Source organism: Protomyctophum bolini, assembly GCF_963924005.1.
Source record: "Protomyctophum bolini genome assembly, chromosome: 17".
Classification (NCBI taxonomy): domain Eukaryota; kingdom Metazoa; phylum Chordata; class Actinopteri; order Myctophiformes; family Myctophidae; genus Protomyctophum; species Protomyctophum bolini.
The window spans coordinates 15,613,004-15,630,640 of record NC_137878.1 but is presented as its reverse complement, the minus strand read 5'-3'; the positions used below and the strand labels follow the sequence as shown (position 1 = coordinate 15,630,640).

The 17,637-nt window shown below is 42.6% G+C and overlaps 1 protein-coding gene across 2 annotated transcripts in view; it reads right to left on the bottom strand.

The window, feature by feature from the left end:
- LOC308332388 (protein MTSS 1-like) overlaps nucleotides 1-17,637 on the bottom strand; it is an 80,246-nt gene that overhangs the window by 51,576 nt on the left and 11,033 nt on the right. For both annotated transcript variants that reach the window (XM_080788274.1, XM_080788275.1), the window contains one exon: nucleotides 15,709-15,782. In XM_080788274.1, the coding sequence (XP_080644400.1) occupies nucleotides 15,709-15,782 (74 nt within the window). The remainder of the gene's footprint in view (nucleotides 1-15,708; nucleotides 15,783-17,637) is intronic.

Genomic DNA, 17,637 nt, shown 5'->3' with positions numbered 1-17,637 from the left:
AATATAAAAAATATGTGCACTAATCCCTGACTTTCTAAAGCCAGAAATAGACTTTGAAGACATTTTTTCTCAATGTTAATCACTGTGCCCTGCCTGCTGTTGCTCTAACTGCATTCCCCCAGCCTGGCAGTGTGTTGAGAGAGTGCACTCACCTTTGAATCACAAGGTTCTGGCTTAGATCCCGAACAGCGCCAGAGTAGCACTATACCAGGGGAACCAAGTTGTGGTAGTAAGTACAGTACTAGGAGGAGCTGATGGTAGGTGTTGAACACCCCAGCAATCCATCTCCAAGGGGTCTACTCTACTGTACCCTCATTGACACCCTCTTTCTTGGCCAATAGCGACAACAAGCCACCATTTACTTGTAGTGTGGTGAGGTAGTGTATGGACGTATGGTTAGCATTATACAGTTCTTCAACTGGCATGCTGAGCTGGTGTTTTGGTATAACCAGTCGCTCAGGGCTTTTAAGGAAATGTTAAGTCCCCGTATCTAATATCAACACTGAATGTCATTTACTGTAAATTCAGATATGTGGGAGAAAGAACGGTGCATGAAAAAGCAACACACACACACACACACACACACACACACAGCTGTAAAGGTAGATAGCATAATAAGCATCTTTCCCATGTACCACCCAAGTTGGCTGCTGTGTTTTGTTTCAACCTGCATCAGGTGAATATCCAAGCAGTTATCTCCTAGCACCGCACGCACACAGCTGGCAATCTGGGAAATTAAGCTTGTTCTATAGCTGTATTACGTACTTTACTGCAGCATCACTACATTTGAAGCTAGTTATTCCATAGACTCAGAGAACCAGGTTCTATTCCGTTTTGAACCATTTACTTCAATAAAAAGGGTTCTTTATTTAAAAAAAAAATCCATGACAGATGTGCAGTGGCCAATTGGAAAAACATATATTAGTTAATTAAAATAAAAACGAAACTGATATGATATGATACTGTAGTTGTGCAGCAATGGGCATTTAAGAGAACAAAGTCAAATATCTAAAAGAAGTAAGACAAATTACAACTATAGTAGAGTAGATCATCAGAATTGTCTGCAACACAATTATGATCATTAAACCTTGAAGCCATGTGTCTCTGATTTTAGTCACACTGTCGTACTCATACACCGAGTTGGCAGAAAACCAAAGGTGAACCCTCTACTGACCATCGAGATCCCCGGGTGCACAATTATAGTTACTGTTACATCTACTGTATATATATATATATATATATATATATATATATATATATACAGTAGATTTTGTGAAAAGACAAAATATAACCAAGCAAAGGAAAGTGTATCATTTAAGCCTTAAACCAGAGGTTGTACCGCCCGTGGTAGAACCACTTCAATTCCGTTTTCACTTAAGCCTCTTGCATTAGTCAAGACAGTATATACAAACACCCTCAGTTGAGATCATCAGTTGAGATGATAATTGATAATGCTGTATGAAGTATCTATAGTCAATTTGATCAGTTGAAATGTTGCTTCCGTTTTTGTGATCAACAAGATTTTTGTTTAAACTTGCAGCCTGTGCCTTTGGTAAGTGCATGTGCGTATTAAGGGTTACAGCACATTCATCAGTTCATGTGTGTGTGTGTGTGTGTGTGTGTCAGTGTGTGTGCGTGCATGCGTGTGCGTGCGTGTGAGCGAGCGAGCGTGCATGCATGCATTTTCACGGTTTCAGTGATAGCTTAGCGCAGTTAGCCGTGAATTATTAAAGACATTCAACCTTATAAAGGGCTCTGCACTCCCTGCTGATGTCCTACACTATGGTAACACCACTCTCTTGCCTTGTAACTTTCTCTCCCTCTCTGTCTTTTTAAGTGGTGCAACCACTTCCTTAAGTGACTACTGTATGTGTGTCTCTGGGTGGGTGGCTGGGTGGGTGCGTCTGAGCACGAAAACAGCATGGTTGTTTTTCACCACCTGTGCGCAACCTAACACACACACAAACACATATTAACCGTTTATATTATGGTGATTTCGGGTGTGCCAGTACAGTACAGTAGAGGGTACAGTAGAGGAACGCACATGGTAACTGTCATTTTTCAACCGATTTGGACGTGGGGCGGCTCGCCGGAATCGGACTGGCACCCTGGGTGCGTTCCGGTGGGTCTGGAACTCCCCCCGCCCCGGGGACCCCCACATGGAGTTGCACCACCTACTTCACACGGGTGTGATTTTTCAGAATTCAAGGAAACAAGGACAATGTTTACTCCCATCATTCCTCAACTATATTTGTGCAGCGGTGGAGAATTGACTGCTGCATTCTGTTCTGTCCTTTTCTCCTCCATCATCTCCTTTGCTCCCCAACCAGCTCCTCTCATCCTCACACTTCCCCGCACACTATCCTACCATCCTGATATGCAGCAAACCTTCACTCCATTTATCATCATTTCTTATTTGTGATGTTAGATTCTTCAATAGGCGGGATATCGTTCATCATTCTGGCCCGGCTACAGTATATGGTTTTCTCTTGTTGCAGTAGGCTAAAGCGGGTACATGAATTCAGAAATCTGGGAAAGGGGGTAATTACTGAAGACTGAATGCAGTGTAGTCACATTAGCCAGGCAAAAATGTATTGCAGCATAAAATAAAGAAAATACAAATCCAAATATTACAAACTAATAATGTATAATACAATAATACAGCAGCAATACATCATCACCCCCTACTTCTCTGTCCATTACAGAGACCAACAGTATAAAATGTCAGACTTTCAGGTCCAGGCAGGTTATGGGCGCTTCATTATACGGTCTGATGCTCCCTGATGACCTGAGGCGGGTGGGGTTTCATAACTAATTAAGAGCAGGTTCCCCAGCAGATGAAAGATCACACACAGCCTAACCTGAAGGGCGTTCCCCATTAATAATTCAAATGCACACGGTGCGCGCGCGCACGCACACACACACACACACACACACACACACACATACACACACGCTGCCGAGAGCCCACAGACAAAAGACCTAAACAGAGTGATCATATAATAATGTATTATATTATACATCAATTATTATTAAACAAATGTTGAAGACCCCTGCTCTAGTCTACAGGATGTACTGTATGTAAAATCATGTTAATTTAAGAGTTAAAAGAGCAGCAAGTGCAGAGTAAGTGGGATTTCGACAACGACAACTGTATAAAGCAGCATTTTGTTCATTGTTCATGATGTAATTACAATATCTTGACCAAAAAAACACCCTTAACTGTTTTTTAACAACATCGCCATCTGATACATGGTCGTTAGTGCTAAAACTGTTAAATGTGTCCACATCACACAGAGTGTGATCAGTGATTATGGGGTGTACTATACACCATGCTAATCCCATTCCATCCAGTCCAAACATTCCCACTGTGCATGTGTCGATGTGCGTGCGTGTGTGTGTGTGTGTGTGTGTGTGTGTGTGTGTGTGTGTGTGTGTGTGTGTGTGTGTGTGTGTGTGTGTACAATTCAAATGGAGGATCATATTCTGTCTGACGTCAAAGCAGACAGCTGCTGTGGCTACCGTGGCGATGCCATCCCATAATGAGGGCCCTGTAGACCTCAGAGCCTCGGGGTGGTATAGTCGAGGGCCTCTGCACTCCCAGCAAACGGAGACAAGTGGAGAGACCGCATGCCGTACCACGTCCAACATGCTATATGTGCATTATCCATTTCTGTGACCTCTAACGTCTTGTTATCGATGTTTAACAAAAACAAGTCAGTGTCTAATTGAATGGACATTTACTACAGAATTAGCTACTTCTACTAGTGCCAGTGTGTACTTCTACTAGTGCCAGTGTGTACTTCTACTAGTGCCAGTGTGTACTTCTACTGGTGCCAGTGTGTACTTCTACTAGTGCCAGTGTGTACTTCTACAGAGTGAGCTGCTAGTTAGTGCTAGTGTCTTCTACAGATATATAAATTAGGCTTTAATGTCTGGGCTGGTGTCTGACATCTATATGCATAGAGACAGGTGGGAGCTGTGACCTATACACTATGGAAGACCACACACACACAGCTTAACTTTGTATAGCACCACACAAAACAGGCACATGTGCTCTCTGTGCCACACACACACACACACACACACACACACAATTGGCCTCCCATTACGTGCGCTTTCACTCCCTATCTCCAGTGATATGTGAACAGATAACGTAGGTTTTCACCACAGTGCTTTCACGAGCCAGCTCGTATCTGATCTCGTGTCAGGAGCTACAGGAATTCAAGGCCTGGGCCTTGCCATTTGTATTCTCAGGGAGACACCTAGACTAGAGTATAGCTGGCCTATTCTGAACCGTAGAGTGGAGACCACTACGGAATAGTTGCACACACCAGGGACCTCAATTTTTATCCGGTCACAAAGTCGGGACCTATATATATTAAATGAGTGTTCTTCAAAAGTGTTCTTCTATTAAAGTGGTTCTTTGTCCCTGGTGCACTCCTGGGTCATGACCTTCCAGTCGGGAAACAACAGTGTTATAGTAAAGGCGACCCAAATTCAGCAACGTGGCAATCTGAGATTCAGATTATATTTCTTTTGCCCGACTAAAAATGAGACATGATCGCGCAGCTTGATGTTTCATTTTGGAGTTTGTTTATCTAAAAAAAGATTTAGGCCATCATAAAAGCTGCACCATGCGACATCTTTAACCACGAACCCTAGCATCTCTATTCTGGGGGCAAACATTCAGCCAAAAAACAGATGTACACACGTCGAAACACAACACATGGTGAGCTTGTAGGCTGGTCCTGCTATTTGTGGCAAATATATTAGTGTAGAGGGGAAAAGGAGGGGGCCTAGTATAGACCCCTGGGGGATTCGGCATATAATATATATACAGTATATATTAAAAAAAATCACATAAGGCATCATTTAATATTTATTATAAAATCGGCCCATCATCCCAGATTAAGATTATTTTAATTTACTGTGTGGTGGAACAGTTATATCTCTCACTACCACTTGGTGCTGCCGACGTACATGAAGAGTGAAGACTTTGCAGTGCAGTACTTTGGTTCACTAAGATTGGTACTTTAGATGTCATTTGACAATATATTCACTATGGACTGTGCAATCCACCTAATTAAACAAAGGTCAACTAAACAACTTTTGTTTACGTCTTCAGTAGAAATTGTTGTATTTCATTCTGGCAATGAGGACTTAGCTGAGCTGTGCTTACAGTGACTGGTGCCCCTGCGGCGAGAATGACCCCACCCACCCATGGTTCTAATCCAAGACGGATGTAATGGAGAGGGGGAAAATAATGGTTCCACTTCCCCCAAATTCTGGTGAAATCTATATAAAAGGTTGCTGGTCGTGGTACATTGCCCGAGTCACTGTAGTTTAAATAAGAGAGTACTGTATGAACCAAACCTTTCAAGCAAAATGTGGCTATTACCCACCATCTCTAAGACATCGTGAAGTGGTAATAACTGATGGCTGTATTTTGAACTGAAAACCAAAACTAAAAGTCACTGTAAATAGCAACATGGGCCACCTGAATAGTGGTGAAAGTAGTCGTAGTGTAGGTCAGTAGTTATACAAAAATAGATACTACCAATGTGTCATGACACAATTTCTTCTGTTTCTAGCTATTCACAGAGAATAATCGAAGCAGCCCTATTTGACACAACTTTACAAAATACTGCGTGATGAGTGATATTGTTCTTAATTCTATTTTCTTGATTTGGTCTGGAATTTGGTTAATCAAACTCTTCTTTACGAAGTTTAAATTGAAATATATGTCCAGCATTCAGCTTAAACTGACTCAGCCTGGACCAGAATCTGGGTCTGAGACCAAAATGAGGAATTTGCTCCCCACACGGGACCATAAAATAAGTCATACAGTGCTGAATAATATTTTATTGCTGGAATGGGCTATCCTCTGTAGCAGAAGTTGGCTCACAGCTCATTTAGCATCTTAACAAGTTGTTAAGAGAATATACAGTATATAAATCCTGGTTTGCTTAGACTGCAAATTGTTGCTGTGAAGTCCTTGGTTAAGGCTATATTTGATAGCAAGTTAGCCAGCTACTGGGCAGACAGACAGTAGAGCTCAGGTTACCCACTGGAGCCTATGGTATGGTAGTCTCTCAAGACAAACTGTTGACTTCAAAGGAAAAGAGGCTGCTGTTTTTTGCCGATGGGTTCTCGGATTGATGGTATGGTAACACATAGCTAAGGACATAGGGGGAGGAGGGAGAGTGTGTGTGGTATCCAATTAAGAAAGAAAGAAAGAAAGAAAGAAGCTTTTTCATTGCATAGAACTGGCTCAACCTAATAAACAACTCTACTTGCCTTTTTTGGTATCCCCATCTTTGAGGCCAACCGAGTTGATACCAAAAGGTATTATTTATATATGGCACTCTACACAGAGAGATCTCACAGAGTGCTTTACATACAGTGAGATTAAAAACAAAACAAGGTATTAAAGCGGTTAGAACAGAAAATGCCTGTACAATTAATCTCAAGCAGGACCGTAGATAACAACACAGGCATGGAAATAACATCATGTAAGATCCGCAGATGCTTGTTCAGGTGACATGAAAACACAGCAGAGTAAACTCATCAGAGAGAACCATTACTGGCGTGGTAGCACACTACATTATGACGGACTTCCCTACACTGCTGTGGTGGAATTCACGGTCAGTCAGTAATTGTAAATGAAACAGGGTCAGAGGCACTACTACGAAGGCGGTGGGGTTGGTGCTTTAATACATGGGTGGACAGGGGAGATGTACACATAGGCCTGTGGTACAGTCGTTCAACCACGAGCACAAGGAATCAGGCCATTGTTGCAAGAGCAAGCTGTACCATAAACAATAGATATCAGGCCTCAGAGAGACATCTTGGCTCTTTGTGTATCATAGGGCACAAAGATGAACAACATAAGATGAACAACATAACATACTGTAATGTACTGGAATAAAGGTTACATATAAACAACCAGCATAACATCATTTCTTCCACACTGTATACAAGCTCCCCTTTACTGGTAAACTTTTAACCTAAATGTGAAATGAATCAATATTGATATTGAGCCAATATGGCCCATTTGTCACGTAAAATGTTATCAGAAACTGTTGCTGAACTGTACCTGTAGGTTAAATAGAGATAATTTCCAAACAGTTTCAGCATTAGCTTTTTTATGGGTTTTTTATGGTTTTTTTTTGTGGCTTTCACCTTTATTTTATATTTTTTATAGAGGGACAGACAGTAGGCTGACAGGAAATGAGAGAGATGGGGGGATGACATGCAGTAAAGGCCGTCGGGATCGGAGTGGAGCCCACGGCACACTGCCAGGCTCGGGCTCCCGGCCAAGGTGCCTGGACCGCTGAACCACGGCCCAGGCCTTCAGCATTAGCTTAAACTTTAGCATTGTGTAGCACTCTTCCATGCAATGGGTTGGATGTCGCTGCCTCTGACGACCAGCTAGACCAGGGGTTCTCAACCCGTGGGTCGACAAATTATTTTGGCGAGATTTAATTATATAAAATCTGGCTGGAAAATGGAAATTAAGAGTTTACATAGTACGTGTAGCATGCATAAACTTTCCTGAATGATTAAATCTGGTTTCAGTATTCATTTATGATGTATTTTCTCTATTACTAGGTTATTTTTGCAGTCAGTGTGTATTGGTGGTGGGGGTCGCGAGACATGGCCAAAGCATTTCCGGGGGTCCCCAACCAAAAACGTTGAGAACCCCTCAGCTAGACTACGGGGGTCCTACTGTATGTGAAATGGAAAACCAAGCTTGTCGAGTGAAGTTGTTCAATGCAATGGAAAAGCACCAAATGACACCAGAGGGGGGAAAACATACAGTAACAGCCTGAGATAGAGTGAAGGAAAAGAAGAGAGTGAGACCGAAAGAAAGACAGAGAGAGAGAGAGAGAGAGAGAGAGAGAGAGTCATTCCAGAGAGACACCTAGGCTTTACTCCTCAGCCATGACTTAATTAGCCAATAGACGGCCACTCAGCAGGCTCTAATGGAATAATTGATGACCTTGTGGTAAACAACTTGAACCAGAGATACTCCAGAAGAGAAATATTTCTCTCTGACAAGCAGACGTTCCCTTAGGACCAGCAGGCATGGATGGATGTACAGTAACGGTGTCAGCAGTACGACAATCTTGTTTTTTAGGTGTTTGCCACATTTTCAAAGGTGTATTTGAAGCTACATACTAATTCCTACACGGGTTGTGCTTATAACCACGCCCCCGGGCAAGTTAAGTTTACTGAGGTTAGGGTTAGGTTTAGGTATAGTTTTACTGAGGTTAAGGTTAGGTCTAGGTATAGTTTTACTGAGGTTAAGGTTAGGTTTAGGCTGTCAATCACAGCGCGTCAACTGCACAACCCGTGTAGGCTTTTGTATATCGCGTATTTGACTAGTTTCTACATTCTAAGGCAGTGGTGACGCGTCCATAGGGGGCACTGGTGCGCCGCACCACCACCCACTGACCTGAATCAAATTGAGAAATGAAGTCTGCAGCCTCACCAGACTAATCTATTTAAAATGAGCAAGCCACCAACGTAAATATTATATAATAGTACCACTAATAGTGAGTAACAATTATAATAGGCTAATATAAGCCATGAAATGTCAAATGTTGATAAAAAATGTTCTACGTGTAATGTTCCTGATTGGTTACTGCATGTCACATGTTCGTGCGCAAGCATCTGTAGCCCGTCTAATTTTACGTTGGATATATATGTCTATGACGCGCCGGGCTGTCCTCTCAATACACACGCTTTAGACGAGAGGTGGTCGCATTTAGACTGCGCCTGCAGCTGCTGTTAATACAAAACACCATTTGGGGGCAGCGCAATGCATGCGTACACCTCAAAACACAGACGGGACAGACAGCCTGTCACAGCGTGACTGCATCACAAATTAATGATTAGAACAAATTAACAAAATGACGAGCGTCGGGTAAACACAGCAATAGTGAATTGATGATGGAAAAAGACAACTCGGTTTATTATTTTTCAAACTCAGTATTTAAATAATGCTTCTGTGAAAAAAACCAATAAACAAAGACAACTCGGTCAAATCACTGCGGAAAGCTGCATATGAGAGAAGAACAGTGCAGATTCAGAGGACCTGAAGAGGACCTGGTCAGTGAGTCAGGGCTGCCAACACTCCTGAATCCGGAAGGAGTCTCCTGCTGTGCTCCTGATCCTCTTGACCACCGACAGTGGTCAAGATGATCACATTACACAGAAATATAAGGAAGGGAATATGTGGTAATATAGAGCTGTTATGACACTGACGGTCAAGAAGACTTTTAGGCTTGGCTAACAGCATAGTCACTAGTAGTAGTCATTCAATGCTAATGCTAACTTATAAAACCAACTTTCTGTTTCTGAGTAGAAAAAGGTGTGGTAGTTGAACTGGTCCACTCTTCCGAAGTTCCGATTTAACTTAATTACTTTGTGAAAAGAAAACAAAAAACGACATTTACATTGTTTCCTCAAAGTCCCATGCAGGAACTATTGAAAACTAATGTCGGTGCCAAGATTCCCAAGTATTGTGAGCCAAGTGTCACTGTGGATCTGGTGCTCTTTATGTGGCAGCAATACTCTGCTGAATATGTGCATGTTTGACTAATGCATTAGCACCATTGACAGGCATATCTAACTGACAAACAACTATTACATCATCTTATTTGGAAAACCACATAGAACTGGATAGAACACAGAACCAGTAGGTGAAATAATGCACTAAAAGCCAGTGTTGCTTGCGGTGGACTGTCCCTTTTTCATTCGCTTTTTTAATACTTGGGCGCCAGTCGTACCGATTCCACTGTCTCAAACTTGTGAACTCATCAGTTTCACAGACGATAAACATCAGACATTCACCTCTCTCAAGCTAGAGGCCACTGAGTTTTACCTTCTAATGGCATCATTGTTTCTCCTGAAGAAGCCAAACTAGCAAGTCACTTTCATGTTTCTAAGTGTGGATGTATTGAAAGATAATATTTCCTGCTGGTGTTGATACGGTAGATATGTGCTCACTCATATCTGTGGTTAAGATTAGCTCATCCAATAAGGAGATGCCAAAAGATGCTATCTGTGCGGCGCCTTCTCTCTCTGCTAATGGGGAAGAGTGCTTCATGCAAGTATAAACATGGTGTTCTGATGCTTCGTAGAGAACTTGAACTGTGGAGAGCCTCGTTAAATTCCAACTAGGGATGTGACGAGTCACTCAATCGACGATTCGATACGATTCACAATACCGAGTTCACGCTCTGGTTGTGTTTAATGTACTGTATACTCTGTCGTTTGATGGTGTCGCGCATCGAACATTGCAGATTGACAAGAAATCTACGAGATTGTAAATGTGCTATTTTTCAGGCTTGGCCAGTTCAAGCAAACAGAGTGTTTTATTCTGCATGGCCCCGTCTGCAGGCATACCACACCACCAGATCAGAAATAATGACATTTATTCACTGTCAAATTGTGCACAGTGCATACATGCGTGCGCGCATGCATGTGTGCCTGTGTGTGTGTGTGGTGAACAAACATTTTTAACTCACATATTTGAATCGTCACATTTTCTATCGATTAACTGTGTCACAATGCGTCGTTACATCCCAATAAAAGCAGCCCATTAAAGGGACACTATTAAAATTTCTCTACATCTCTCATGGTTGTTGAAGGGCTAATGTTGCATTCGCAGCCACAAAGCTGACCAGACTTCATAAAATATGTATGTGTTTGTGAAGACCACAACCATTACTTTCTGTTGTTTTGCCACAAATATCCTTGACAGGGACATTGTCCTTGTTCACTGTGTTTATGGCAGAATACTGATCTTAGTAATGTAATGTAAACCAGCATGATGTGAAGACCGAAGCTTGCCCTGTGAAAACGGCGAAAGGCCGAAACAAGACAAAAAGGAAACTTTTCTTAATATGGGTTGTATCGTTAATATTGTTGGTTATACCACGATAACAATAACAGTAACAGTTAAGTCTAATGCTCAATGCATTTACTGCCAGTGAGTAAATAAATAATTCAGCCCCTGCCAGCAATTCTTTGTTTTTCTTTCAGTAGTCACCGAATATTTATCTCGATTGATCCGTCGATCGTTGAAATGTACACAGAGGTTTTCTCTCTCTGTGCTTCCGCAACTTTTTATTCGATTTTTTTTTTTCATTTCGACCCTCGGTTCTCTAGTTATTGTCCACTGAAAATGGCCAAAAATGGAGAACCAAAGAAGCGTGATCTCCTGTTTCCCTGTATCTAATGTAAAAACTAAAGAAAACACAGCAGACGTCCAAAGACGGCGGTGTGGGCTTTGGATCGACAGATGTCCAAAGATGTCTTTGGACCCGTGTCTACATGTATGACTTTGTGCACTACAAGCAGTATTCAGCACAAATAATCGCAGCGCCCTCACACCGTCTCCACATGCTGCAACACGGATGTGAAATGTCCAACTGTCCTTTCCTGAGATGCTGTGTCCTTCAGACTGTCTCATGGTAGCCAGTAGTCATTGGAAACTACACCAAATCAGGGACTGTAACCTAAGAAGGGGGTCTAAACTGTGCTACACTCATACCATTTCCATATGCCATAACCCCCCCACCCCCTGACACACACACACACACACACACACACGACCGCAACTATAACCACCACATATTGGGAATATTTCAGCCTCCATGCAACATCTGGCCAATAAAGCATTTTGAGTTCTACTTGGCCGCGCGTGGGTGTCGCGCAGCTCGTGCAGTCACTGACAATAGCAGATCTACATCACTCACACAGCGTCACGCTGCGACCCGTTGTGAGCGTGTAGATGTAGCAGATCTACATCACTCACACAGCGTCACGCTGCGACCCGTTGTGAGCGTGTACAGTCACTGACAATAGCAGATCTACATCACTCACACAGCGTCACGCTGCGACCCGTTGTGAGCGTGTAGATCTAGTATAAATCAGGCTCAAGTCTTTTTTTATGGCCACTGCAGGCTACCCCTGGGATTTTACAACCAACAATTAGCCTGGCGATTTGATGTGCATGTTCCAATAGCACGTATGCAAACCCACCGGGGGGATGTTATACTGTTGAATACTGTTAAACTGAAGGTTTCTGAGTACATCACGTTCAGATAAGACTTGAAGACATGTATACCGGTATCTACGCAATACATACTGTATACACTTCAAAGAGAGTAACATAACAGGCAGGAGGATTTGGGCGAGAACCCCTTTTGGTGTTAGCATTACGTTATGCTTTAGCTATTGAAAAATAGCAGATCTACAAGCTCATAGCGTGCTACGAGCTTGTAGGTCTGCTATTTTTGAAAAATCAAAGAACGACTGACATAGAAACATAGCTTTTTCAGAAAACTGTCAGGATGTAGAAGACATGTTTAGAATCTGATCTCAGGTCAAAATGGGTTAAATCCACTTTCTACTCTTTCTTCCCTTCTGCTCATCTTTCTTCTCTACGATCTCAACCTTCCATTCTGCGGTGCTCGGCAGGTGTGCAACAGTTAATCAAACGAATTTGATCCATAATCTAATACTTATTAAAATAAAAGATTGATAATCAATCCCTATTTTGGCCATGTCATATAGGTGAAAATAAATGTAAAAATGAGTGAATATAGGCAAGCTCACAATGCGTCACAGTATGATGCCATGGACAGATACATAGTACACAGATGGAGAGAGAGAGAGAGAGAGAGAGAGAGCAAGAGGGTCGGTTAAAAGGGATGGAGCCATTGGAAGTGACAGGCGTGAATTTGGGGAGTACGACAGACGCATCTGAACGTGCACAGTGGCAATCTTCTCTATATCTGCATGACAACATCGCAGTACAAGTACAAAATAATGCCCCTCCTCCTGTTCTACATCTCCTCTATATCTACTTCCACTCATTTCTTTTTTTTGGCTTGTCTTTTCCCCTCTTCTGTTCTCTTCTCTCTATACCTCTAGTGTTACCCCTCTCCTGTTCTTCTTTCATTCTTTTCTTTCCATCCCCATTTCCTTTTCTCCTCCGTTCTCTCATCCGTTTGCACACTATGCTCCTCTCTCTCCTCTCCTCCTCTCTCCAACCCTCCACTCTACTCTACCCTCCAGCCAGGTTATACTAGGACATACTGACAGCCTTCGCCGGCCCTTTAAGGACGGTATCCTCCCAGGTTGCTATGGCAACCGCAGGCTGGCACAATAACAGCGCCAGGCCCACTGTAGCCTTCTGTCTACAGTGGCTCTGTCTATGGGATACTGAGTGCAGGTGCCGCGGTGTGTGTGTGTGTGTGTGTGTGTGTGTGTGTGTGTGTGTGTGTGTGTGTGTGTGTGGCATGCATGTGGAGGAACGATTACTTAACGGGCCGAACATCCGTTTGATTAATGTATTATGCAAACCACCTGGAAACCATAGGTGGGTAGTATAAAATATGTTATGAGCACTGCAATAGGCATAGAAATAAAGCAGAAACAACAGGCAGACACAAATAGACACATACAGTAGATAGACTAATGCAGACAGAGCGAATAGATGGATACTGTAATAAGGGACAGAGTGATTTCCATCCTTGTTGCCATGAGGACCAGGCAGCAGGCTGCTGGGTGGCCTGGACATGGCAGACACAGCAAATGGCCTCCGTCCATTCGTCCGTTCCTCTCTTCCTCCAGCCCTCTTTTTTTCACTCGCAGCCTCCATCCCTCTTCACCTCTATTCCTCCACTCTCTCCATCCATCTACCCTCCTATAGCATCCTCTTTATTCCCTTCTCTCCATGTTTCCATTAATCCCAGCCCCACTCTCTGTCTATTCCCCTCATTCACCATCCCTTCCTCCAAAATGCACGCCCCGGCCGTCACTTCCAATCGCTCCATACCTTTTAACCTGCCCCTTGCTCTCTCTCTCACTCTCTTCATCCATGTAAATGGATTCCTAGAGAGGCTGATATCTATGGAAATGAGGCAGCTGGTGGAGTCGGTCAATGTGATACAGTAAAGCGGGTGGTGATATGGACTCACAAGTTGAATTCTAATTCTATATTCTATGAATTTTATCTCGCCGTACAGGTACACAGATAAGGAGACAGAGGCTACTGATATAGCCTAGCCACCTCGCTGTAGGTGTGCATGTGTGCGTGTTTGGGTTGTCGTTTAAAAGCCTTGCCTCAACACATACACATTTATATTTGGGTTTGTTTTCTTGTGCGTAGACTTCTCCCCACTTGCACTCGTTAGTTCCCAGTCATTTACACGTGAAAATACTATAGCATACCCGAAGGCGGGGTTGGCGAAAGGGCCTTTCTGTGTGGAGTTTGCATGTTCTCCCCGTGTCCCCTAGGGTAGGTACCCTCACAAAAACATGCAGTAATCCTGGTCTCTAAACTGCCTCCCCCTGGCCAGCCGGGGCGCCTGATGGAGGGGAAAGGAACTGGTTGGAATAACGTGTTCCTTTCACGTGCTACGTCCAACCAGGGAAACTCCCCCCTGTCAGGTGTAAAGGAGCAACTTGGACACTCAAGCATGAAGGAAGCATGAGTTAAGTCTGTTGCTCTCCCCAGGTTGGCGGAGGGTGTGTAGAGCCCAGGATCACAGTAGATGATTGACACAGGGGTAAAAAATGGGTTACAAAATCGTGGGATAAAAAATATATAAAAAATAATAAAAAAATACTATAGCATATTGTTGTCGACTTGTCGGGCAGAATCACCAAATTATTTTTCTTTCTTTGTGTTTCTTTTTTTCCCCTCGTAAATGAATGCCATACTTGATCATACTACGCAAAAGCATCAAAAGTAGCAGTTCCCGGGGTGGGCTGGCGTAGCGGTCCAGGCACCTAGCAGCCTGACAGCGTGTGGCGGGTTTGAATCCCGATGACCGTTACTGCGTGTCACTCCCCCATCTCTCTCTCCCCATTTCAGTACTGTCCTATAAATAAAAGCATAAAAGCCCAAATCCTTTTTTTTTTTTTAAGGTAGCATGATTCACAAGCTCGAAACGCGGAGCAAAGAGATGCATTTCAAACTTATAGATCTGCTACTTTTGCTAGTATTGCATTTGAATTCTGAACATTAACAGTTGTGGACCATTTTAACACTATGAATCTGGCTTGAAGTTAAGTATAATATACTTAACTTATACTTAGATATTATCTAAGTATAAGTTAAGTATATCTATACTATCTTCTGATAGAGAAACACCAAGACCTTTCTAATTCACGGTCTTGTTGAGGTACCCGTCCCGCCTACAGATACTTTATACTTCTCCATACAACAGGTTAGGTTAGCGTACGCTACCATTAGATGCATGACAACTGTCAACTGTGAGTGGACGACACCATAAAGTATTACACTTGTTTACAAGAGAGGGTCCACCATTTTCAATTCAGTAATCAATCGTAATTAATACAAAGTACATAGTCAAATCAAGGATCTGTTTCACTTTTTAAGGCATTCGTTTCTAGGGTGAAAACAGTCAACCTGCCTTTCAACCACAGTATTAGTTACGGTATTTAAAAAAAAAGGGGGAAAAAAGCTTGGTGACTGCAGGAACCAGAAGAATGTATTGCTTCTGACAGGCCTTCATCTCCTTGATCATCCTCATTCACCACCCACCTATCATCTAGCCCTATTACTGATGAGGACATCTCAAAGGGCGCACACACACACACACACACACACACACACACACACACACACACACACACACAGTCTCTCGTTCCCCATCGTACCTCTGCTGTTATTCGCCAGGTCAGCCACCTTCTGAAAGGCATCCAGGAAGGCTGCTACCGCGACAACCGTCGTCCTGGAGAGACAGAAATAGAACAAGATCTTCTAAACGACAGTTTGGCATCAGAACATACGACAGCTTAATAACACAGCTCACCATTACTTAGCCGTTACTTAAAATATTCACTGCGTGTGAAGATCTGTATTTCCTGGTGTGACTCAAATCCTGGCTCCATCAAATGTATAGGGATTATTCCCTCAAAGTTTATCGAGGGGTTGACAACCAAATGTGTATGTTCAATTTACAGTAAATAAACATACGCATGACAATGCGGATATTTCTATATTATTATCATGTCACTGCATGGTTTACAGGTGTTAAGAAGTAGGTGAAACTATTATTTCACCAGGCATTTGTAGAATGGGCCTCAGGTCTTAAAGGACCACTTCACCACTTTTCAATTTATCTTCATATATAATTAGTCCTCACTAATGTTCATGATAAAATAGCACAATTGTTTTCTATCTGTGTCTCATAGAAGGGCAGTTCAGAAACCCTTCCACCAGTGACATCATCGTTAGGTAGTTTTATTTTAAAACAACATTTAAAAAATATATATATTTAGATTTGTATTATCGTGAGAAGAATGGCTTCCATTTTCGCATTGCATATTTTCAGGAATAGAAAGCCTGCAGTTGGATTCCCCATGGATAATGTCACTGTTGTACAGGTTTCTGAACTGCCCACAGCCCTCCTACGAGACACAGATAAGAGTAGAGGTCCTCACAGATAGTGAGGACCAATTATATGAAGATACTGTATACGGTAGGTTGAAAAGTGGTCATTTAATGGGTTAAAGAAAGCAGCAGTACAGTAAGTAGCAGAAGGTAGCAGCAATGCCATGCATGCATTTCACACAGTTTGACGTGATGAAATAAACCAAGGTCACACCCCTCATGCCGTTGTAATCCGGATTTCAATGACCAATCTGGTCTTTTAATCTGGAATTATCGTTATTCACACTCAACTAACCCCCCCGAAAAACCTACTTCCAGTGATTAACACCCAGGCACAGGTCCATTAGTAAATTGTCATCCAAGGTTTTTGTCAAACTGTGCTTGCAACGTGCACCTGCACTGTGAAATCCTTAACCCATAAAACTCACTCAGAGCCACAGGACGCCTCCTCCCATTTTTTTTATTCCATATTTTGAAAATTCCTCTAATCTGGTATGCAGATGATGACATGCACACGACATGCACATTGCACAATAGAATTTCATTTTGTTTCTTTTATTTATAATGGGCTTCAGTGGCAACGAGGGCCAAAAGAGCCGAGACCAGATTCTACAAAATGTCTAAATCCTGACAGTTTTCTGAAAAACCTGTCAGTGGTTCTTAAACCTTTTCATGTCAAGGACCCCCAGAATTCTATTTCAAAAGGTTTGCTGTCAAAGGATATAGATAGATTCAAAGATTTTTCTAAAATAGCAGATCTACAAGCTCATATCGCGGCACTATGAGCTTGCATATCTGCTATTTTTCAACAGCTAAAGTATAAAATAATGGTTAATGTGGTTAAACTCAGATGCGTTCCAGGGCCGTTTCAAACGGGCGCATGAGAGCGCATGCATGAAACGAGCATGCATGCTTCAATTTCACGGGACCAACCACGCCCGTTTGCGTCTCCGTCCCTCAACTTCTCCGCACGTCCAAAATAATCGCCAGCCTCTCGCTGAAAATGAATTACCAAGGCACTTGCTCCCCGTCTGAAAAGGCCTTTAGTTTCATTTAACTCTGTACGCATGGAACCAAATGGACCTCTATAAGTCCCCCTTTGGTTCCATTATTGTTATAAATGGTTAAATTAACACTGAGGATTTTACTGTGCAGGATCAATAGAAGTGGAAATCAAACTGAATTGAATGTCA